The sequence below is a fragment of the Dendrobates tinctorius genome, unplaced genomic scaffold (genome assembly GCF_039654945.1).
Source record: "Dendrobates tinctorius isolate UK_male_01 unplaced genomic scaffold, ASM3965494v1 ptg000011l, whole genome shotgun sequence".
Lineage (NCBI taxonomy): Eukaryota > Metazoa > Chordata > Amphibia > Anura > Dendrobatidae > Dendrobates > Dendrobates tinctorius.
In genome coordinates, this window is record NW_027361679.1 from 81,431,017 (window position 1) to 81,457,084 (window position 26,068).

At 42.5% G+C, this 26,068-nt stretch overlaps 1 protein-coding gene across 3 annotated transcripts; it reads right to left on the reverse strand.

The window, feature by feature from the left end:
• Nucleotides 1-213: 213 nt before the first annotated feature.
• On the reverse strand, nt 214-25,434 carry REST (RE1 silencing transcription factor). Of its 3 annotated transcripts, XM_073543719.1 has the most exons (5): nt 23,913-24,833; nt 23,603-23,817; nt 19,771-20,655; nt 15,124-15,207; nt 214-10,732 (listed from the first exon to the last, which is right to left on the reverse strand). In XM_073543719.1, the coding sequence occupies exons 3-5, from the start codon at nt 20,645-20,647 to the stop codon at nt 7,800-7,802; spliced, it is 3,894 nt and encodes a 1,297-aa protein (XP_073399820.1). In that variant the 5' UTR covers nt 20,648-20,655; nt 23,603-23,817; nt 23,913-24,833; the 3' UTR covers nt 214-7,799. The 3 variants fall into 3 exon arrangements, with proteins under 3 accessions (XP_073399820.1, XP_073399812.1, XP_073399828.1); XM_073543711.1 differs by lacking the exons at nt 23,603-23,817; nt 23,913-24,833 and adding an exon at nt 25,159-25,434; XM_073543727.1 differs by lacking the exon at nt 23,603-23,817.
• Between the last annotated feature and the right edge of the window lie 634 nt (nt 25,435-26,068).

Consider the following 26,068-nt stretch of genomic DNA (forward strand, 5'->3'; position numbering starts at 1 on the left):
TACACAGGAGCACTAGGCCAAACAATTGATCTGTGAAGGTAGGCTAAGATCGCAGTCGGCCAAAACGATCGTCTGACATCCATTTAGTGGGTAAGGCCTGGCTGAGCCGTGTATTTTCACCAAGGAAACTAAAGGAAAACCAAAAGCTTTCTTTCACCATTTAGAACACTGCAGCAAGTCATTAACATTCACATGTAAATAATGCAAAAACAATTGTTTTTAGGAATCTTTTATTGACTATGTAAATGCACACAAATCATTTATACAGTTGTGCTACAAGAAACCAAAATGACTTCAATCTCTGCTAATGCCAATAGTGTTTACCCTAACCTGATTACATGGACAGCATTACAAACTGCACCAAAAATTTGCTTAGCACACATTGCTAAAAAGTACAATTACCTTTGGTTTGTTAAGAAAAAAAAAAGTATATATATTGCACTCAGTATAATTTACAAAGCAAAAGAGAAAAAAACATGCACAACTAAAAAAACAAAAAAACTATACAATGGAACATCTGCATGCATAGAAATAAATATACTTACAAAAGTAGCTGCATAATGGATTCTACAACTAGAACAATGAAATTGAGGCAAAATGAAAAAAGTGGCACCACAGTGATCAATGTCTGAAAAAAAAAAAATTAATGTCAAAAGGCAAATCCCTGTCACCTCCCCACAACTATAGGAAGACATTCTGTGTACCTAGTTTTATGAATAACTAGTTCCGGATTGGATGTAGACATGATTCATACAAGGTTTTTACAAAGTGGATATTTTCTAAAATACAGTGGAATTTGTCAATAGAAAATGTATCAAAAAATAGATACAAATATCCTAAAAGAAATCTACGCATGATCAGTAAAGGTGATACCTGAAAAGTTAGAATGGAAAAATTAAGCCTCAAATGCGGCAAAATCTTAACATTAATTTTTAATCCACCATTAAACGCCATCTGTAATTTAAATCCTCAACTTACAGAACATACATATGCAGAATAAAAAATACACAAATAGCTGCTTCTAAAATTCTAATACATACAATGCACATAATGGACTATGGTACTTTTGGTTAGATAAAGTCTGAACCAACAGAAAGCGGAGAACAGCCACAAACTATGACAGCAGCTGGCATTGCTACAAACTAATCTATACCCAACACATCCGTTGTGCATGAAGCATATTTTATTACATTTACTCTGGGGGAAGCACTTCCGAAACATAAAAGTGCCAGTCTGAAGGAGTCATTGTCCTATACACAATTTCAGGTAGCACAAAGAAGCAAAGCTTTTACCTGAAATGGAAGAAGTGCCTGAAACATTAAGCAAAAGTGCACAAACAGCTATCTACTGGGAAAAATTTAGTGACAAACAAAAAGCTATGCTACTGAGTGCTATGTTCAGGAGTTTCGCTTAGATTGCCACTTCAGGAGTCTGCATACCTTATCCTATATACATTTTCTGTGTGTTAAAGGAAAGCTGCCACATAGTAGTGCTAAAATCAACTGGCAAAATGAATCAGAAACTGCCTCGTTACATAAAACATAAAAGACTTACTACAAAATGCCGTGGGATATCAAGGCAAAACAGTTGAAGGTACAGCCAAGGACAAAGCGACTAGCCAGCTTTTTCCCACCCGCTCAGCTAGACTTATACGTCACTACGAATACACTTAGGAAGGCAGAAGGGGGAAAAAAAAAAAAATGGTGGGTATTATCGTTTTGGATTAATCATCTCAATCCCGGCCACAACTTCAACCAACTTTTTCAGAGTAAAACATACAGGTTTATAAAGCAGGAGCAGGTTTATAGTTCATTGCTGCCTGATGTTGTGGTAGCAAGAATTATTTGGCAAGTTTCCTTTAACTGATCTTTACAAATGTAAATATATATATCTGCACCAACTTAACCACTGAAATTGATAAGGTTCCCAAAGTTTAGGCATGCAATGATTGTCTGAGCAAGACTATTTAACAAAAACCCACAATAAGAAGATACATAGCCACGAAATACTGTCTGCAGTGACTGTCCCCACTTACAAATGTTAATGGCTAAGCATAATTTGCTAATTATGTTAAGGATGAAGGGAGGAGCTGCTCACCACTAACTTATATAGAAAAAAAGTATTTTTTTCCCACACAAACATTAAAAAAGTAATATTTCTCCAATTCCTACAAGTAATATGAATTGTAAATGAAGAGATACTATGAAGGATTTTGGACCAGAAAGTCAGCTTAAAGATCTAGCTGCATTAATAAAAATTGCACAAAAGATTTAACAGGTTATTTCAGGTAAAATAAATAATGTAGTATGTCTATTTTTGGCCTACATTATTCCTTAAAATGTTAACTATACTTTCAACACTTTGCATAAATCAATAGTACAGGTGAATATAACAAACATATATCCCAATCAGAGAAATCAACTTCCTTCACCTCCAGCTACTTCTTCCCCTTCCCATGACTGCAGGCTCACTGTGGTGAAAGGTTACATAATACCCATTATACTCTATGGAGTGGGGAGCAGAGTGAGGAAAAAAGCTCATGCATCAGAGCTGGATTCACATCTACACTGCTGTACATTGTCCTCCATTCTGCTGCCCTCTGTGCTAAAAATAAATGGAATAATGAGCAGATACTCATCCCTGAGGGCAGAACTGTGTATGGGAGATCTAGAAGCCAGGCTTGTACTACCAGTTCAAAATGGATTCCAAATTAAAAGGGAATCTGTCACCAGTTTTGGCCGACATAAGTTACGGGCATCACCTTTCAGGGCTGATATACAGCATTCTATAATGCTGTATATCTGCCCCTAACCCAACCTGTAAGACAAGAAAAATAACACTCACCTGCGTGGCAGTCCAATCCAATGGGTGTTGTTGGTCTTGCTCCAGCGCATCCCATCTTCTTGTGATGCTGCCATCCTGCTTGCTTCGTGTGGATGACGCGTCCCTGCATCATCCACAAAGACTCCTAGGCACCGCGATCCTGCGCATACTTGTCTGCTTTGTTGAGGGCAGAGCAAAGTACTGCAGTGCGCAGGTGCTGGGAAATGTCAGAGGCCCAGTGCCTGCGCACTGCAGTACTTTGCTCTGCCCTCAACAGGGCAGTGCTGAGGAAACTGTGGATGATGCAGGGATGCGTCATCCACACGAAGCAAGAGGGCGGCATTGCAAGAAGATGGGAGGCGCCGGACCAAGAAGAGAGACACCCCTTGGATTGGACCGCCCCGCAGGCAAGTATAATAAAAGGTCTTTTTCTTCTCTTACAGGTTGGGCTGGGGGCAGATAATACAGCATTATAGAATACTGCATATCAGCCCTGAAGGACGGTGGCTGTAACTTACATCGGCCAAAACTGGTGACAGGTTATCTTTAAGAGAAGCTTGCAGAGGAGAAAACTGGTGAAATGCAGAATTCCATTCATATGATGGCCAGATAGTGTTATTCATCATGTACTCACACATTACAGCTTATTCTGAAAAGTTACTTGAAAGTACAGCTACCGTTTAAAATACTATATATGTATGCTACATATTCAAAACTAAAAGCAGAAAATGCAGATCACTAGTTGTGTTTTATATTAATGGTGTGCAGATTTAAACTGGGTCTATTACTTTAATACACAAGTCAGATTCCTCAGTCAATATTTACAAAAAATATTTAAAAAATGAACTTTTGCGATGCCCCGTGTGGCGAAAGTGGAGAATGTGCCCCTACATTTTAATATATAATACACACATACATACAAACAGCAGAGCAGATTAAACTGAACAATAGAAGGACTTTGGCCTCAGTGAGCTAAACACGCAACGACTAGTATATCTGTACAAACTGCATAGGTAAAGTTAAACAGTAATGTGCAACATTATATACCCTTAAAGCATTGCAAAGAATATTTCTGAATTAAACTATGACAAACGCATTACCTTAAAGGGGCTGTAATTAAAACAAGTTATCATCTATGCACAGGATAACTTGATCGGAGGAGGTCTAATCACTGGGATCTGCACCCATTTGCACAACCGGCAACTTTTATCCCCATTAGAATGGTGCGGCAGTGCGCATGCTCGAGCACGGCTCCATTCATTCTCTACGCGGCTTATTAGTGTTGCGCCGGGCATGTTCCAATAGCCCCACAGAGAATGAATAAAGCAGCGGTTTGGTGTCCAACCAGCAGAACCATTTTGTACAAAATTATAAAATGTTCCCCGTCGGGGATAAAAATTCCCCAGTCTGCCAATCAGAGAGGGTCCCAACTGTGGGATCAGCAAATTATCAGCCATCTTGTTTTACGTGGACAACCTCCTTAAGCGACAAACCCTTATATTGGATATTAGTAAATGTGAACAAATGCAGATTCTATGATGGATATGTAATAAATGTAGAAAAGTGCAAAAGGGGGAAAAACACTCAAGCAATTTATATTTCCAGACTGTTATGCCAAGTAGCCACAAAATGACAGGTTTATAGACTCCAGAACATCTGCTCCAAATCTGCAATCATTGTACATCAGTGCAGCATCATCCTAGTAGATCTCGACCATCAGCGCTAGCCAACTAGGCCAAGCCTAACTACTGAATGTGTGTATCCAAATACATTACCGATAGTCCATGATTAGAGTGCAGGTTTGGGTAGTTTTCAAATACAATGCATCTTAAATTTAGCATAAAATCTAATGATGAAAAAAAGCAACATTTATCAGGCCATCCATTACTAAATATCAAACATTATTCTGAAATCATACGATTTATTCTATGTACAATCAACTGAAAAGTGATTGGGCTAGTGAAGAAATGTACGCGACAGCCATGACAAGGCTGGCAGCAATCCACTCGTACAACACAGGCGTCAGACCTAAAACATCAGCACTGACGCTGGCACGGGTGTCCGTACGTAATCTTTCATTGCACGCGCCTCAGTTTTCCCGTAGTGAACACTACATGCGCGTGCTCACAGAGCAAGAAATTAATGGGCCGGCAAAGATACAGCTGCTGGCCCAAGCACCGGGGTCCCCGGGAATCTTCCCAGGGGGCCAAATAAAAGGTCACCAAGAGCAGTAAACGCCTGTGGGCCTGAGGTTCTCCACATCTGCTTTAAGGTATGTTCACCGGGGTCAGATTCGGACAGGATTTTGTCATGACTTCTGTGCCAAAATATCACATGAATGTGAAGAGTATATGTAACAGAAAATGGTGTGTGTTTTGTCACAATACAAAGATACCCTACAGTAATAAGAAGCATGCTAGTTTGTGTAGTCCTCATGGAAAAGCCAATAATTAGCTCTCCTTAAAGGTTATCCAGGAATTATTATTTTGGTTTACCATATCCCTAATATATAACAATAGGTTTAATCATCATGAGAACTCCCATTTCTACTATACGTCCGTGACAGAAATCCAATGATAAATAAGTAATGGATTTGCAATATGAAAATCTTACCAGGGTAAACGTAGCCTTGGGGTAGGACTGGAAATGGCCTGACTGTACCCGTAAGTGACAAGCTGCATTTACACTGAAAAATTACTGTAAATGAGCGTTCTTAAAGGGAATCAATCGTCAGCAGTTTTTTCAATGTAATCTAACAGCAACACGAGGAAGGGACAGAGACCCCGATTCTAGCAATATATCACTTGAGTTTCCTGGGTGCAGCAACTATGAGGCTGTGTGCCCATGTTGCGTTTATGCGTTTCCGCCGAGTTTTTACAGCAGCGGAAACGCTTAAAAGCTCTAATAAAACGCATCCCCATGCAATTCGCTGCGGAACCGCATAGCGGTAAAATCCACAGCATGTTCATTATTTCTGTGGAATCGCGGCTATTCTGCTACCATAGGATTGCATTGAAACGCTCACTTTACGCATGCGGCTATGCCCACCATGCGTGAAGTGAGCGCTTCATGTGCGGATGGTACCCAGGGTCTGGAGGAGACTCTCCTCCATGCACTGGGTACCATATTCTTGTTAAAAATAACAAAAGAAAAAAAAAAAAAAAAAAAAAAAAAAAAATTTAGAGACCGCTACATCAGAGGTCATTCGCACAATGCATCCATGGGAACAGAAGATGCCGACAGCGCCAATGAGGGGCAGGAGGATTCCGGGGGCCGACGGAGGGTATTACTCTTTTTTTTTTTAATTATTTTTAACATTCTAGCTTTTACTATTGATGCTGAAAAGTTGGTCACACTTGCAAAAATGATTGCAAAATGCTTGTGTTTTGTGGGAAAATGCATGTGAACTCTGCATGCGTTTTACCCGCGGTAGGGAGTTGCGGAAATGCTGCGGACATTTCCGCAACATGGGCAGATAGTCAAAGATATTTTGTCTGCAGATCTAGCAGAGCTCAGTTCATCTGCGTTTAATCCTGCTCACATGGCAGTTTTCTGTGTACCATGTATCGTTAGAGAGCTGCTAAATCAGTGCTGGGAACGTGTTTGGACTAGGAGGCACAAGGCCAGTTGTCCTGTAGTGATAATCTCCTGTTGACAAGACACAATGTATTGAAACATCAAAACACAGCTCAGTAAGTGACAACGCTGCAATCAGGGTATCTGCTCCTACATTATGGCATTCTCAAACTACATAGCAAAAACCTGCTGAGACATTCCATTTAAGAACGCTGGTTTCATGATAAAAGTTTAGTGTAAACAGGCTGCTGATCACCTAATTAAACAAAATACTTGGTCATTGGGTGAATTAATCTTTTGTGCAGCCCTGTGGCAACCTGGGCGCACTAAGCAATGTAATACAGATCATTCAGTGTGCATCAAATGCGATCTGAGATCAGTTACAGTTTACTAATCTGCGGTGATTTAGTGCCGCGGCTTGGTCCATATAAACGTACCCTTACACAGCTGTCTAGCTCACAATACTGCCAACTATCTACAATCTCTTCATTGTACAATCCAAGACAAAACAGAAGTACCAAGAATTAGAGGGAAACTCCAACCATGCGCACTTCAATAAGCACCTGCTCATAGATAAGAGGGTCGAAAGCAGATTCCTTACCAAATAAAATGAAATATCCAAACATATGTGGTATCTATTCAACCTATGCAGCAGGACATTGGCCTTTTAGTCTCACATTGAGCAATGTTCCATGCCAAGCTACTTCAGGACATCTGATGATAATTTAGGGTACTTTGTTGGTGAAAAAGAAACAACGGATATCAGTGAAAACGTGAACAATTCGCTTATTAGTTTCCTTCTAACTTTTATGTGAAAAAAAAAAAAATCACGAGAATTAGGCCTGCACATCAAACATACGTGTCAGAGCTGGAAAACTATAAATAAAATGGTATAAACCTTTATATTTTTTTTTTTTTTTTTATAGCCAGTACGTATTTTCTGAAAGGCTGCTACACTTTATCATTGAATGCACACCACTTTCCCCTCCTCCCCAAGAAAAAAAAAAAAAAAATACGTCATATATTTTACATTTTATGTAGCAAACAAAACTGGGAACTGAGCAAAACAATATTTTCCTCTCTTTCAGTGACAACTGCATGATTTAGGTTTGTAAAGTAACACCCTCCAATATTTCACTGTATTGCTAGGAGTTTTAATGCTAGATAAAATATATATATTCTAACAGCCCTTATGCGGAAAAGAACTGTCAAAAGCTTACATGGAATACTGGAAAGAAAGCAAAACAAGCATCTAACTGGTACATGTCCTTTGCCACAAGGGAATACCATGTCATTTTAAAGTTATCCTGCAATACTCCATAACGTTCAGGAAGAACCACATTAAATATATAGTTGTATGCAACATGTCCATCTGGATTCTTTTTTTCCCTCTTATTTTATCATCTATTTTGTGCTGCTTTCTCAAGATAATAAACATTGACCAAATGACGTTTCAGATGCTTTGTATATTCTTCTGCTTTCTTGAATACGCGATCACAAAAAATACACACAAAACTTTCATTAGAGACACTGGTCGAGACAGTAGGCACTTCAAGAAGAGGCTGTGATTCTAGGGTCTCTTGAGGGGACAGTAAACTGTTTAGGCCAGAGTCATCACTCCTTTCTGAAATATTATCACTGATCTCACTGCCTTCATGGCTATGGATTCCCTCGTCCTCATCAATGTCCAAAGGTGCATGACTAGTAGCCCCACATTGTGTATGCACAGTTTGCTTTGGGTCACAATTATTTATATCTTGTGTAATTTTTGGGGAAAGAACTTGTTCTGTGTCTCTTGGGGTTGTCTTCCCAGGTTCTTTGTGCTTTTCTAAACTACTATTTGATTCAGATTCATTGACATTTTCCGATTCCTCATTTATAGTTCCTCTACAATGTAAGGTGCTCATCTCATGGCTGCAGCCCTCTTCAGGAATGGTTTCAAAGTTTTCTGCAGGAGAAGCAATGGTTGAGGGCTGTAAATCAGGAGCACTGTGTGTCTCTACAACTGATATATCAGTAACTGAGCTTATTACAGAGTTGGGATCAGGCTCAGTTCCTTGATCAGCAACCAAGCTCATTATAGAACTGGGTTCAAGCTCATTATTTTTGTCAGGAACTGAGCTTATTATAGAGCTACGTTCAAGATCATTATCTTTGTCAGCAACTGGGCTTATTACAGAGTTAGGTACTAAGTCATTAGCTTTATCATTAACTGAGCTTGTTATAGAGTCGAGTTCAAGCTCATTATCAGTAACTGGGCTTATTACAGAGTTGGGATCAAGCTCATTTTCAGTAGCTGGGCTTACTACAGAGTTGGGATCAAGCTCATTTTCAGTAGCTGGGCATACTACAGAGTTGGGATCAAGCTCATTTTCAGTAACTGGGCATACTACAGAGTTGGGATCAAGCTCATTTTCAGTAACTGGGCATACTACAGAGTTGGGATCAAGCTCATTTTCAGTAACTGGGCTTATTGCAGAGTTGGAATCAAGCTCATTTTCAGTAGCTGGGCTTACTACAGAGTTGGAATCAAGCTCATTTTCAGTAACTGGGCTTACTACAAAATTGGGATCAAGCTCATTTTCAGTAACTGGGCTTACTACAGAGTTGGGATCAAGCTCCTTTTCAGTAACTGGGCTTACTACAGAGTTGAGATCAAGCTCCTTTTCAGTAGCTGGGCTTACTACAGAGTTGGGATCAAGCTCCTTTTCAGTAGCTGGGCTTGCTACAGAGTTGGGATCAAGCTCCTTTTCAGTAGCTGGGCTTACTACAGAATTGGGATTAAGCTCCTTTTCAGTAGCTGGGCTTGCTACAGAGTTGGGATCAAGCTCATTTTCAGTAACTGGGCTTATTACAGAGTTGGTATCAAGCTCATTTTCAGTAACTGGGCTTACTATAGAGTTGGGATCAAGCTCCTTTTCAGTATCTGGGCTTACTACAGAGTTGGGATCAAGCTCCTTTTCAGTAGCTGGGCTTGCTACAGAGTTGGGATCAAGCTCCTTTTCAGTAGCTGGGCTTGCTACAGAGTTGGGATCAAGCTCCTTTTCAGTAGCTGGGCTTGCTACAGAGTTGGGATCAAGTTCCTTTTCAGTAGCTGGGCTTACTACAGAATTGGGATTAAGCTCCTTTTCAGTAGCTGGGCTTGCTACAGAGTTGGGATCAAGCTCCTGTTCAGTAGCTGGGCTTATTAAAGAGTTGGGATCAAGCTCATTAGCAGAAACTGTGCTTATTTCAGAGTTGGATTCAAGCTCATTAACTAAGAGCAATTTATGGGACTCAGGTGTACTTTCCAAGGCAGATGAAGTCGATTCCATGTTGGTATAAGAAACAGATCCTTCACTATCTGCACTTAAATCAGCTTTACTTTGTGTACCCAGGACAGCACCCTCTGTTGCTTTTGTGATTGTTTGGACTTCCACCTGTGTAGGGTTTGTAGCAGATTTAAGACCACTTTCTGCTAGTGGTATACTGTTTGCTTCATCAATAGTGTTCTGGATCTCAACAGTCTCAGAATCCTTCTTCTGGCTTGTTGACTTGCCAGATTTATTTTTTGAAGTAGCAGTTTTGTTTGATATAGTCATCTTCTTGTGTTTACTTTTTAAAGGTTTCTTGTTGGAAGTTTTCTTCAAAGGCACTGTCTGTTTCTCAGATTTTCCAGCTCGGTTTGTTTTTTTGGAAACATTGGGAGTATGCTTATTTTTCTGCATCAACCTCCTCTTCTTTACATTGCTATTTTGTGTTTCATTCATCTGAAGAGGCTTTTCAGATACCACACTTGACTTCCTTTTGGCACCTTTACCCTTATCAGGGCTTTTATCTTCTTCAGTCCTAGACGTGAACTTGTGGCTTCGTGTGGTGATCTGCCCAACAGGAGGACTGGCAGCTTGCTTCACCTTTACACCTTTCTCCTTATCCACTTTAGATTTCACATCAGATTTCTTTTCTGGAGGCTCACTTTTCACATCAGAGTTTTCCTTTTCTTCTGGTTTACTTGAATCAACATCTGAACCTGTGGCATCTCCTTTTTTTGTTCTCAGTTTGACTTTAGAAACATCCATGGTTATGTCAGTGCAGCCAGAGTGCCTGGATTTTATGTGATACTGCAAATTACACTTCTTTGATGCAGCATAATCACAAACGGGACACAGGAATTGTCTTGGATTAACATGTAGCTCAACATGTTTCTTGAAGTTGCTGCGGTCGGCAGTTTTATAGTTACAGTGTGGACATGTCAAAGGTTTTGGTCCATTGTGGACTTGTCTGGCATGTCGCGTCACTTCGTGCTGATTTGATGCAACGTAACTGCATTGCTCACATTTAAATGGCTTTTCACCTACATAAAACAAAAATAATTTTTTAAGTTTCATATAAAATAAGGCATTAAAACATACTGATGACACAACACATCAAATATTAAATGATATCACTTTAAGGTCAGGGCTACATAGGTGACTATGCTCAAAGCTTTGTGGCAGGCTTTTCTACACTGATTTCTAGCCAGGTTAGCCATTCTTGCACTGCCTTCAAACAGTTTTCTCTGGGACAGCTCAAAACAGAAGCGAGTCATCGTCTTGTCCTGGGAACAATAGATACTTTCAATATTCCCAGAGAGATGTGACTACAGCTATAAAAATCAAACTGAACCAAACATTAATAGCGATAGCCTTTAGTTGAAAGGAACAAAAAGTATAAATAAAAGTAAATCAAGAGTACATCATGAACAAAACATGCAATATCAGATAGGAATAAAAAATCCATACCCAACTGTTCCAGTGAAAGCATTGTTAAGAAAAATAGAAAGTAAGAAAAAAAACAAACAGGTTAATATTAACACATGTTGTCGCTCATTCATCTAAGGGTGCCTTCACACTTTAATTTAATTACAATGTTCATGGGTCCCTTTGGGGTTTGCGTCCGAACCCGCTGCAAAATGGGATTTGGATGTATCCGCCAACAGGGCCTTAGACTATAATGGTGTCGGCAAAGCGGACAGCACTCTGTCATGCATCTTTTTCTAGTGTGTACGCCTACCCAGACGTAGTAGACTTCATCTGGGTGTCCACTCCAGTAGGCATACAAGTTCGAAAATGATACATGGCAGAGTGCACGTTCACTCTGCCGTCAGCATTATAGTCTATGACACCCCGTAGGTGCACATGTTCGAATCTAGTTTTGCGGAGAGGGCTATTCAGATGCAAACCCCAAAAGGGACCCACGAACATGTAACTAAACGTAATGTGAAAGCACAATAATGTGTAGGCATGAAACCTGTTAAGATGTAGTTCTTTTTAGAAATATTTACCGAAAAGCTGAACCAAAAATAAGGAATCACAAACTATTACATTATAATTTGATATACAACACAATATTTCATACATTATGCCAGTATTTTTTTTTTAAATTGAGATTATCAAGTTTCTCTTACCATTGATACATAACTTATTGAGGTTCATTACCTGTTCTTTACACCTCTGAGGTCTAGTCATAAAGCTATTATCACACTGGAAATGCTAAGTGAAGCAATTGTGTGGAGATAAAATGTAGCAATCAAAAGAAGAAAATGAAATTTTAAGGGTGGAATGCTTGACGGTGGAAATCTCATACAGCGATTCCAACAGTTAACTGTCATAGAAGACCTATATGTATAGGCAAATTTGGGAATACACATTAGAGTCCAAAGAAAAACAGGCTGCAGCAGTCTCTTCAGCACTCAAGCCTCCTCAATGCTTGTCCAGGCTTAAAGCATCGCTCCTGCGTTTTTTAATTTCAGCACTGTAATGGTATTACTAATCTAAGCTCCCTGACCCTAGTATTACACTTACCACCCGTCGTGTTCAGCTGTTCCGTTCCCGGCGCCTCTCCAGTTCTGCACTGCTATCTTGTGACCACAACTTCTGACTGACCGAAAGTAAATGGTAATGGTTACAAGCTCTAAATGCAAGTCTGAGAGGCTTGTTCTGGCTCTCATTGAGTTGCGTCTTCTGGACTGGCCAGAAAATACCGCATCCATCTTGCTTGTCATATATTACTGGAGACTGACCGGAGTGGCAGTGCTGTGGAGTCAGTGTCCATATTGGTGAAGTTGGTATAAAATGGACCGACTAGGAAAATATATAGTAATTTGGGCACAATAGTACAATGCAGGATGTGCTATAAATATTTTCATATGAATTTGAGAAAGTTATGAAATGTCTTATAAATATCTGTTCTATTCTGGATGTAAGCTGCTAATTGAGATGAATATGTGATGCACTTTATGAACAAGCTCAGTAGTGACCAATGCTGTGGAGTTAAGGTCCCGACACACATAGCGATATCGCTAGCAATATCGCTATAACGTCACTGGTTTTGTGACGCAGCAGATGATATTGCTAGCGATATCGCTATGTCTGATACTTACCTCCAACCGGCTCCCCCGCTGATTATCGCTGATCACGTCAGGATCGCCTCGTCTGACAGGTAAGCCGCGACCCCCGACCGCTGCTATGTCGCTGGTGAGATCTGCCTGTTTGGCAGCTCACTAGCGACCACTTAGCGATGCACCAGCGATCCTGACCGGGTCATATCGTGGTCGGGATCGCTGGTGCATCGCTAAGTGTAACGGTACCCTTAGAGCTCAGGAAAAACTGAGGAGTTGAAGGTTTGGCTTAGTGACTCAACAACAGCCCTGTAGAGCGGCACTGATAAAAGATGAAGACGGCGGCTGGTAAGTAAAAGACATGGGGTAGAGAACTTAGATAAGTCGCACCACTCAAGCTCTGCAATTAATTACCTGTTGGAGTGATGCTTTATTAACAGTGTGTGCTTACATGCAATTGTGCCTGGTACTGCCTCATTGCTTTACTCAGAACCCTACTGGTTATCCTGTGCTGGCTAACCTGTTTAAACGGTCATTGCACCCCCCCCACCACAATCGTGGGGTGTCGATGGCCTACAGAAGGCCACGTTGCTGCCATGTTAAAGCAAACCTGTCAGTTGTTTTGACCGCTATAAGATGCGGCCACCGCCTTTCAGGGCTTATCTACAACATTATAAGAATACTGTAGATAAGCCCCCGGTCTGACCTGAAAGATAAGAAAAATAACTTATTATACTTACCCAGGGAGGGCGGTCCGGTCTGATGGGTGTCGCAGGTCTTGGTCCGGTGCCTCCCATCTTCTTGCAATGCCGTCCTCCTGCTTGCTTCACAGGCTCCCCGGCATTGCGCTCCTGCATACTTATCTGCCCTGTTGAGGGCAGATCAAAGTACTGCAATGCGCAGGGAAAGGCCAGAGAGGAACAGTGCCTGCGCACTGCAGTACTTTACTCTGCCCTCATCAGGGCAGATAAGTACGCCTGTGCAGGAGCGCGATGCCGGGGAGCTTGTGACACCCATCGGACCGGACCGCCCCCCGCTCCCCCGGGTGAGAATAATAAAACTTATTTTTCTTATCTTGCAGGTTGGATCGGGGGCTTATCTACAGCATTATAGAATGCTGTAGATAAGCCCTGAAAGGCAGTGGCCGTATCTTATATTGGTCAAAACTGCTGACAGGTTCCCTTCAAGCTTACAATGACTACCACCAAATCTCTTGCAGATCACGTAACCCACTGTGTGAGCTCATTGTGCAGCAGCCAGGACTTTGGTGTGAAGGGCAATCGTTCTGCAACTATGACCATAGGTTTCAAGGAACCAAACATGCCGTTCTGGCTTACATTTGATAGGCTAACATTTGGAAAGTGCTTATTCATACTGTATTGAAAAGCATGGCTTAATATTAATATTACAGATTTTAATATTATTCAATATGTAATACTCAATATATTAGGAGAGATTTATGAAGCTTAATTTATCAATGCACCACAATTCTGGCACAATTTTCAGAGACTAAAGGTACTGTCACACTTAGCGATGTACCAGCGATCCCGACCAGCGATATGATGCGGTCAGGATCGCTGGTACATCGCTAAGTGGTCGCTAGTGAGCTGCCACACAGGCAAGTCTCACCAGCGACATCGCTGGGGACGGGGGTCGCTACTTACCTGTCACACTAGGCGATCCTGCGTCCTCCCGCCAGCGTCCACGCGTCGCTCGTCTCTCCACAGGAAGCGCCGCAGGAAGCTGACGAGAAACAGTCCTGGACGTTCTCGCGCGATCAGCGATAACCAGCGGGGGAGCGGTCGGAGGTAATTATCAGACACAGCGATGTCGCTAGCAATATCGCTATAACGTCACAAGTTATAGCGATATTGCTTAGTGTGACAGTACCTTTACTTTCTCGACAAGTTTCAGACATTTTCTTACCTTGGTTAACAAGGGCTATGACCTTACTAAAAAGTAGGGCGTGAACACTGCGCATCAAAAAAAAAAAAAAAAAAAAAAAAGGAGCAAAACATTTTTTGCAAGTTTATGACACAAAAAAAAGCCCAACTTACAGGTGGTATAAACTTAAACTAGGTAGGCCTAACATACATCAGTTATTACACAGCGTGGACCACCATGATCACTCTAAACCATTTTTAAGACTGTTTGGTCTAACTTTGTACAGACTAGGAATTAGACTGCATTGACAAATATACGCTTAAGTATTTTTTAATGTAAATTTCTTTTAAAGTACTAAAGAAAGCATATCTTATCTGAATGTCCCATATATGGTGTAAATACAATCATATTGATGGTTACATGCACGTAGCTATTGCTGGTTATGTCACAAATATTATATTCAAGCCTTATCTGTAACCAACCTGAGTGAGTCCGCATGTGTCTGGTCAAATGAGTTTTCTGTGAGCTTGAATAAGGACACATAAAACATTGATAAGGTCGTTCACCTAAAAATGAAGGATAGAGAATTCAGTTGCAGATTAATACTATATTATATAATGACACAATGAATAGGATTATACATAAGCATTAAAAAGTTAAATCTGCGCCTTTAATAAGCTGCGTTTTCTGCAAATTAAAGCTCAGAGTAGACGCTATCCTTAGGTGAAGGTGCAAGACTTATAAATCTATACAGTACACAGGGTCTATAGAACGTCAGATTTTCTGGAAAAACTTGGCTGTAGATCAGATGACAGGTGTTCCAAAGGCTGCATGGAGCAAGTTGATCTGATCCATATGTTGGGGGGGGGGGGGGGGGAACCTGTCCAAAACTTCAGATATTGGACAAGCATATTGGACCTATTAGATAAGGTATCTCGCATTAAAATATCTAGGGCTCCTAAGTCAATTATACTTGGTTAAGTGGAGGAACTGACAAACACATTCGACAATACTGCTATTGGGCGTTTTTGTAAAATGCTCGAAAACTAATAACTTGTTGCTGGATCCAACCTACAACAACACCTGCCAAAAGAGAATTTATTGATAAAGTTAACTCAGTTATAATATGTGAACAATATATTTATCAAAAGAAGTGTATATGGTAAATATGAAAAGCTGTGTTCCTATCCAGGACTTATTTCAGCCAACATATTGCTGGACAGAGATACTGTATACCTTTCTGCCGGATGGAGGATAGCTAATGAGCAGCCATGTAGCAATATGTTACATAATACGTCTTAACGGTGATCTTGTTAAGTGTTTGATATGAACATGGTCGGCGTAATTTCTATGGGTGCAAACCTTCTATTAAAAAAAAAAAAAAAAAAAAAAGTTTTGTCTTTTTGCAAAATCACTAAAAATGATGTATATAAAAAAAAAAAAAAAAAAAAAGCTTAGAGCAAAAATTAAAGTTATACAATGTTCTAAAACGGGGTAAGCATTTCTCACATTTACAAGATTTGTGTGTCAGTGAATGGGAGTCCTCATTGCCATTTTCCAAAAGGATGAAAAAGTGTCCGTCAGTAAAACTGCAATATATTGGCAGCATTCCTTATAGTTCATAGATATTGACTGGAAAGTAACAGAAGTGTAAGGGTATGTGCACACGTTGCAGATTTGCTGCGGATCCGCAGCGGATTTTCCTCACGGAATCACTGCAGATCCGCAAGTGATTTACAGTAGAATGTAAAACAATGGAGAAAAAAAAATGCTGTGCACATGCTGCGGAAAATTCCGCACGGAATCCGCAGTGGTTTTTTTTCAGCATGTTAATTCTTTTTGCGGATCTGCATGCATTCTGACACCCATTCCATCATAGAAATCCACAGGGGTAAAAACGCATGCCAATCCGCAAAGATTCCGCAGTAAACCCGCACAAAATCAGCAAAAAAAGTGCAGATTTTGACCTGTGGATTCTGTCAAGAGATGCAGATTCCACGCAGAAAATTCTGCAGGCAAATCTGCAACGTGTGCACATAACCTAAGGCTCTATTCACAGCTGTGGGTCTCCTGACCTGAACCGGATAGCCTCATAGTCCTATATTTGTACAAGGCTGCTGGGCTCAGGTCAGGAGACCCACGACCAGTGCCTACATAGCCATCTACTCTTGAAACACAGATATGTGAATCCAACCTAACATCTCCATAAATCTTTCTAATACCTTGTGTTCCCATTCTTCACCATGTAAAAGATTGTCATTTTCTGAAATTCAATACAAACATTCTTTTTACATTCAGAGACAAAGTCTGTCCTTGTAATGAGACTCGTGATAGACTAAGGTATATATAATATTAGTTATTTACTAATACACCTCTTTGGGTTTTGGGACACACAAGCAGGGTTGACGGATTTGTTCTGAAAAGGAAGTGGGGGCTTTTAAGTTCACTGCACTCACTTTTGTTGCCAGAGGTTTAGACATTAATGGCTGTGTGCTGTTATTTAGAGGGTACACCAAATTTACACTGTTAGACAAGCTGTACGCTGCCTATTTTACATTGTATCAAAGCGTCAGGTCTTCAGTGTTGCCCCATGAAAGATAAAATATTTACAAAAATGTGAGGGGTGTACTCACTTTTGTGAAATACTGCATTATGTCTGTAACCACACTTTTGGCTATGGTCACATGGCTGCCTATCCTTACCTTATGCATTTTCCATTTAGACCAAACAAACGGAACAGATAAGTTGAATTAGGATTCCTGTTTGAAATGGAAGCAGATATTGCTCATTGATATATAGATTTCATCTAATTTCTGTCGTGTCTTTTTACAATGGGGTACAGTAGCTTCTGTTTGAAATAGGCCTGTAAAGGACGTGAATTCTGTAGATCTGCTCTAAAGGGAACAGACAAATGGAAAGGATAAACGAACATGTGAACAGAGCCTTATTTTTAGGCTACGTGCACACGTAGCGGAACTCACGGAAGTTACCGGATTCCATTCCGCAGGAAAATCGCATTTTAAATTCCCGCGATTTTCCCGTGGAAAAACTAGCGTTTTGCAAGCGTAATTAGCTTGCAGAATGCTAGCGTTTTCCAAGCAATCTGTAACATCGCTTGGAGAACTGATCAACAGGTTGGTCACACTCGTCAAACAGTGTTTGACGAGTGTGACCAACTTTTTACTACTGAGGCTGCCTATGCAAGACGTCGCAATCCCGCGAGAACGGACGCCATTGGTCATTCTCGCAAAGGATTACTGGGACCGGGAGCATGGAGAGAGGCGGGAAGGCTGCGCGGGACGCCGGAAGGTAAGAATAACAATATTTTTTTATTTTAATTCTATTTTTTACAGGGATATGGTACCCACAGCCCGGAGAACAGTCTCCTCTCCTCCGGGCCGTGGGTACCATCCGCAAATGTTGTGCTTACTTTTCGCGTGGTGTGCACAGCCACATGCGGGAAGTAAGCAGAACAATGCAATCCTATGGGTGCAAGATCGCCACGATTCCGCTAAATTAATGAGCATGCTGCGTTTTTTTTACCGCGAAGCGATTCCGCCGTGGTAAAAAAAACGCAGCATTAGCACAGCATTGCGGAATCCCATAGGAATGCATGGGATGCTTATTTTTCGCGGCAAAATCGCGTTTAAAACTGCGGCGGAAACACGAAAAAAAATGCGTTTCTGTAATGCATCTCTCTCTACATCATACGTTCTCTAAAGCTATTGTGTTCTCTTTTTGGTCAAAGTGAGCAGCTAAGAAAAAGTTTGATACATTCATATTACAGTATATGAGCGAGCACCTATACTTTACCTTTTTTATTATTTTGCTGTATTTTTATGACCATGTAAATATTATTTATAATTAGCATTCACAGGCATTTTTGCCACTGTGTGGCTTTCTGAGTTTATTCACAAATTACATTTTTTCAGAAACTGTGGCACAAGCTTGTGGTTATTTACTCCAGTGAAGGAATCTCATGTGCCATTGGTGAATTATATGCTTACTTGGTTTGACCTCCCACCAGGTACAAAGAACAGCAGAATTCCAGAGAGTCTGTGGCACCAAACAATGATTCTTATATGAAAAAATTTAACATTTATTCGATCTTTAAAATAGTACAGCAACAGTAAAAAGACAAGGCGATGTTTTGGCCATATTTGGCCCTTTTCAAGCCAGAATTTCAATAGTTGTATTTAGGGCTGTAGAGTCGGGAATCCATTCTGGTGGAGTCAGTATAAAACAGACAGACCCCGACAATACAAAATAAATTGGGTATAGTACAATGCAGGATGTGCTGTAAATGTTTTCATAAGAATTTGGGAAAGTTATGAAATGTCCTATAAATGTCAGTTCTGTTCCTGATCTAAGGATCTGGGTTTTAGGTGAGATGAATCTGTGCTGCACTTTAGGCACATGACCAGTGCAATGGGGTCGGAGTCAGGGAAATTGGGAGTCTGAGGTTTGGCTCAGCGTCTCCACAGCCCTGGCTGAGTTTTACCATTGTAAGTCTGACTTGAAAAGGGCCAAATATGTTCAAAATGTTGAATGGTTTTTCTATTGCTATGCCATATTAATGATGGTATAAAAGTTATGTTTTTCCATAAAAAAAAAAAATAAATAAATAATTGTTTGGTGCCTCAGACTCTCTGGAATTCTAAAAGGTTGTGGTTATATCATGTAAAAACCATGACACAACTGCAACATGTGAACATATCTTTACGGCTCCATACAAAAGTAGACAGACAAAAGAGGGCCCATGTGCAAAGGAGCCCAAAGGGGTATTTTGCAGCCCAATAGCTCATCATAATGCACAAGTCCACTTGCTTTGGATGTGGCAGTGGGTTCCCTTACTTCTTGGGCCCCTGTGTGGCTCCACAGGTTGTACCAATGGTATGTCTGCCCTGGCTCCATATGAATAGACCCTAAGAGTATTAGCGCATTCTTTAACAAATATACTGTCAAGAGAGGTCTGTTCCATAACAACAAGCAAATATCCCAAAAATGGTGAGGGAAATTAACACAAAGTATCAAACAGTTGGAGCACTTGCACAATGAATGATTTGTATTTACATAAAACCCCTTTAAAATCACAGGTTTATGCAACTTCTACATTTCAAATTATTTACCTGTATGTGTTCTTATATGCTGAATATAGTTGTTTTTGCGGTCAGAAAAATAAGAGCACTGTGAACATGTATAAACAATCCTTGGGAAATGATTTCGGAGGTGTTTCTTCCAGTGATATTCGCTAACTGTCGTATAGGTACATATGGTGCACTTGTAAACCCGCTCGTTGTCAGAAGCTTTATTGTGATGCTTCAAATGGGCCAAGTAGTGATCAAGACGGTTGGTGTTGTAGCCACATCTGTCACATCGGATAGGTCCTTTCGAAAAGTCCAATTCTTCAGGGGAACAAGAGCCTGAATCTTGCACATTCTTGTTAGAGTCATGATCAATGAACCTCTTGGCACTATGGTCCTTAATATGATGAACAAACTCTTCCTCAGATTCTGCCTTATATTGGCAAGGTCTGCACCTAAAAGGCTTGCTTTTTACACATTTTGTTTTGTCTTCAGTTCTGGAAGGAGGGGTCTCATTTTTCTTTTCTGGTTCCACTTCCAACCTAGTTTCACTGCTGGGGGGTTGTTGGTCACACGGTTTCTCCTGGACTCCAGAAGGTTCCTCATCCATGGTCTCAAGCGTATCAGACTCACCGGTTAGGTTTGACTCTTCTGATTCCATCCTTTCCCCATCACTATCTGAATAGCTATTATCATAAACAGTTGTCAATTCAGCCATTTGTCTGTCCTCATCCATGGAATAATCACAGCAGCCATTATTAGCTTCTCCGGTCAGAGCAACATTCGCCAGCATGATGAGCCGAGGAGCTGCCATCTCTGCTTTAGAAAGGTCATGTAAGCCATACATGTCACCAATACCAAAGTTGCCACTGTTACAAAATAAGTTGCTGCCACTAGGTTGGCTAACCATTTGAGTAGCCATGGTGAACACTAAAAAGGAAAATAAAAAAATTATGAGAACAAAAGCCAGTGGAAATTGTATCATAAGTAAAAAACACCACTACAAGCAATATAGAAAAATTGTAGAAAGGAACCAAGTTTCAACATCGCAACAGGTTTTATGATTCTACATGAAATTGTTCATGACAGCAAGATTTTTCACTGCAGCGTTGGCTCACACAAATACATCAAGTTGAAGGTCTTTTGAAATATACTATAAGGATCAAAAATGTACATACATTACAAGTTTCTGTGGTCCATGTCCTCAAACTCTGTACACAAATGCACACTTGCACAGCTCGCTATTCAAGCTTACAGGTCAAGTACAAAAGCTGGTACCATAGACAATAGGGTCAAGTGAGTTATCGAAGGACCCAGCATGTTCGCAGTGTACATTTAAAATGACATAACCCATACTAACATATGGCAGTATAGCTTTTTTTGTTCCTGTAGAATAGGAAAGCACAGCCTGCTGCACTATTACTGGGGGTCCGACAATCGAGTACCTTACAATCATGAGAAGGGGGTCTGGAGCCCCAAGTTTGAATAGAATAATGGTCGAGCATGCATCCTGCCGTCAAATGGTCTATGGCACTGACATAGGTAGCCAAGGGTTGGACCAGTGGCTGGACCCCCAGCAATTACACTATGTAGACAAAAGTATTAGAACACTTCTTAAAGGTAACGTCACCTATAAGATGTGGCCACCGTCATCAGGGGCTTATCTATAGCATTCTGTACTGCGGTAGATAAGCCCCCGATGTAACCTGAAAGATAAGAAAAACGAGTTAGATTATACTCACCCCGGGGTTCGGTCCAATGGGTATCTCGGTCCAGCGCCTCCCATCTTCTAGCGATGGCGCCAGGAAAGGTCAGAGAGGTCCGGCGCCTGCACACTGCAGTACTTTACTCTGCCCTCAACAAGGCAGATAGAGTACGCCTGTGTAGGAGCCGCGGCAAAAGAAGGAGAACGTCATCGCTAGAAGATGGGAGGCGCCGGACCGGACCGCACCCCCCCGGTGAGTATAATCTAAGGGTACCGTTACACCTAGCGACTCACCAGCGATCCCGACCAGCGATATGACGCGGTCAGGATCGCTGGTGAATCGCTAGGTGGTCGCTAGTGAGCTGCCACTCAGGCAGATCTCACCAGCGACATCGCTGGGGACGGGGATCGCTACTTACCTGTCAGCTGCGGCGATCCTGCGTCCTCCCGCCCGGCTCCACGCGTCGCTCGTCGTCACAGCAGGAAGCGCCGCAGGAAGTGGACGACGAGGAATGGTCCAGCAGCTTCTCGCGAGATCAGCGATAACCAGCGGGGGAGCCGGTCGGAGGCAAGTATCACATGCAGCGATATCGCTAGCAATATCGCTGCAACGTCACAAAATCGGTGACTTTACAGCGATATTGCTAGCGATATCGCAGTGTGTAACGGGGGCTTAACTCGTTTTTGTTATCTTTCAGTTTACATCAGGGGCTTATCTACAGCATTACAGAATGCTATAGATAAGCCCCTGATGGCGGTGGCCGCATCTTATAGGCCAAAAAATAGGTGACAGATTCCCTTTAATTCAAAGTGGCATGGTTCTTGGCATCACAGGGTCTGTGTGAACAGGATGGTGTCTTGCCAAAAAACAAGCTTACAAATCATTTCACCAGACTATCAAGCATTTTATTTGTTGGGCAAATGTCAACCTTTTATCAGGAAATGAGCATTGCTTCAAACACCAGTTCATGATAGGGCGTATTTACACTAGCTAATCAAAAGTGCATTGATCAAGATAGAGGATTTCAAACGTAAAAGATTAAAGAAAATGTTGTGTCAAAATTTGATACATTTGTACATGTGAAAAAAACTTGGATAACCCTTTCTTAATCCTCATGTTTCCCCATTATAAATTAATGACACTTATACTCACCTCCAGTGTCGGCGCCATTCCAGCAATATTGGCTCTCCTGAGGATTGCCTAACATTGAAGTCATATGATCCCTGCTGCCAATCACACTCCTCGCCTTCAGACAAATCACATACATATGGAACTTCAGCTCTTTCATTTCCTCCGGATGTATGCGATTCATAAGTAAGTGGGGAGAGTGAAGCCAGCGATGACTGGCCGCAGGGATCGCGTAACATGACAGCGTTACACGATCTCGGAAGAGACAGTGCTAACAATGCTGGAACGGCGCCGGTGGTCAGTATAAGTGTTATTATTTTATAAAGGGGATTGAGAAGGAGTTGTCCAAGTATGCCATTGATAAGTAGCCACATTTGCCTTAAAGATATTCCCTTCTTGTTGTCCCCACACAGCCCTTGGTAACCTCCTTCCAGGGAACACCCTTTATGGACAGATCTATAGTGAACTTCTAGTTGTGCATTGTATTAGGAGTTCAGATTTACTAATTGAAGATGGACCAAATTACCGGCAAAGAATATGCCAGTGTGTCATGGCTCCCATTAGAAGAGAATAACAAAGCTAAAGTGAACAGAACCTTGTTTTACAGTAACTGTGATTGATAAACATTAGACACGGATGAAAAATAAATAAATAATTGGCAACTAAAAAAGTCCTCATACACATGTAATCATGTAAATATCCTCCTGCAAATACTTCATTGTCCAATCTGGACAGCTTATGGGATGGGTGTCTAGAAACGAGATCAGGTTACTTTCCAGGATGGCAATGGATAGATCTTAATTAAATATTCATAAACCATCTAGTGTCTGTTCTACAATCACCTGCACACAAAATGACCAGATACTAAAACTGGCACATTGTACCAACATTCTAAAACTACCGGAAATACAAAATGTTGTTCTACATCAGGGGTGCATGAAGGCTACGGCCATGTAAAAATGGGGCCGTGTGGAAAGTACTGTACAGTCTCATCTTGGGGTAGGCGTAACAGTGACTATGCAGGGAGGAAGTGGGGAGAGCACCTTATCGGCGTGCACATCAGAGGTCACTGGAGTGGAAGTCGCCTGCGCAGAAGATCCCTGAATACATTGCCCATAGAAGGTAGGGTGAGGTATGTATTTCTGAGAGAGTGCAGAGCGCAGGCGCGGGATCCCAGAGCCATAACTGCCGTGCATGGGAATGGGGTAGTATTGTAATGAGGAGAGGAGGTAGGGATTTCGTCCAAGCACCGCACGCCCTGGAAGAAATCATTAACAAAGTTAGAATATAACATTTCTCAGCAACAGGACCATTAATATGAGACATACAGGTAGGACTAGTGTGACATATTACCTGTATGTCTATGTTAATAGGTCATACACGTCCCGGAGGTCACAGATTCCCTTTAAACTGAACACTGTACTAATCCTGGAAACTCCCTTTTAGAACTAGCAAGACCAGCAGCCCCCGTATAAGGGGTAGTCATTCGGAAGACTCCGCAGCATCAGTATATTAGACAGTCAACAGGGGGATGAGCGGGACCCTGTTACCAAATAGGAAGTGGAGGCACTCGGCCAAGAGGGACAGGCTATGGACATTACACGGGGAGGAGGGGAGCAGACACTGTGGAAATTACACGGGGAGCAGACACTGTGGAAATTACACGGGGAGCAGACACTGTGGAAATTACACGGGGAGCAGACACTGTGGAAATTACACGGGGAGCAGACACTGTGGAAATTACACGGGGAGCAGACACTGTGGAAATTACACGGGGAGCAGACACTGTGGAAATTACACGGGGAGCAGACGAGCAGACACTGTGGAAATTACACGGGGAGGAGGGGAGCAGACACTGTGGAAGTTACACGGGGAGGAGGGGAGCAGACACTGTGGAAGTTACACGGGGGGGAGGGAGCAGCAGACACGGTGGAAATTACACGGGGAGGAGGGGAGCAGACACGGTGGAAATTACACGGGGGGGAGGGAGCAGCAGACACTGGAGATTACATGAGTGGAGACTCTGCAGCCATCATGTAGTCTCCTCTGCAGTCGGTAAACTTTACCACTCTCTGGCGGAGGCTGCTTTATGGCACGTACAGAGGAAGTGGCCATGTTTACAGCCCCGCACAGTGTGCCTACAACTTCGGAGGGGCGGGGATGGGGCGCCATATTCCTAACTTTCCTGACGCTCCAGCACCAGAGGAGGAGGGAGCGGCAGGCGACATCCCGGGGCAGATCAGCACTACGGGCGGGGGCAGGAGACCCTCGGCCCTGACTCCGTCCCTTAGGGTCCCCGCAGATGCAGGCGGCCTCCCCCCCAGGGTCACACCCAGTGTTAGGCTGGGAGTCGGGGCCGAGATCAGCCCTGGACAGCGCCTTTCCCGGCGCTCTCCAGCAGCGGACAGCGACCATGGCACAGCCAGCAGTGAGGAGCGCACAGCTCCATGCAGCACGTACACCCAGCGCGGGGCACAACAAGGGGCTCAGGCAAACTTGGCCTAGACTCCGCAGCCGCGCTCACGAGTAAAAGTTTCCTGCTGTCGCCAAACATCGGCCACACGTCCCCGCCGTTGTGCTACACGCACCGGGCACTCACCTCGCAGTCAGAGCGGCGTCCAGCGGAGCGGACAGGGCCTACTGCTCGGCGCTTCTAGTACGAGAGCCTCCGCTCTCACATTCCTACACACGCCGCACTCACTCACACTCCCCCTCCCTTCTGTGCTACGGCGGCGGGGGGCGCGCACGTCTGCTGCTCTCGTCTGCGTGCGCGTTCACACGGCGTAGCTACACCTGAGGGGCCCGAGCATTGCCGGACTGCGGGGCTCATGTGTGCACATGGGGGCCACGGTCAGTAGTGGGAAACTGTAATGTCGAGCGCAGCCCTCCAGCAGGAAGGCCTGGTCTGTGTTCTTCCAGGCTATGTGTTGAGGATGGGGGTCAGGGAAATAAAAAGCTGTTTGCCCCAACGCATGACACACAACACCGGGGCTTTGAGATCTCACCACCCCCGGGTTAGCCCCCCTTAGTGAGAATGACCCGGGGGTGGTGAGATCTCCTACCCACAGGAGTACAGATGTACACACTAACCATCCACATTACACATTGACCATCCACATCAAGCTGCACATTATTTTCTTCTGGACCCACATGCATGCTCCATCTTGTAGAGTGTGCATGTGTTCCCCCCAAAATCCACCCCCAAGAGGTGTCCAGTACCACGTTATACATGGCAGGTTAGGATGATACTAAATAACCTATGAAACCCATCACGTGGAATGTACAGAGCTTTGATCGCAAAGAATGGAAAAAAAAAAAGTCCATGTAAAAAGGCCACATCAGGGTGCCCTCAGCCACGTGCGTTCCCCAATGAGGGTCTTATATACCGTTATAAAGGGAATCTATCATATGCATGTAGCTCTTACGAAGACAAATCCACCAGTACCTTTACCTGGCCAGGCTGTGCCTCCATTAAAGGGAATCTGTCACCCCATTTTTGGCCTATGAGC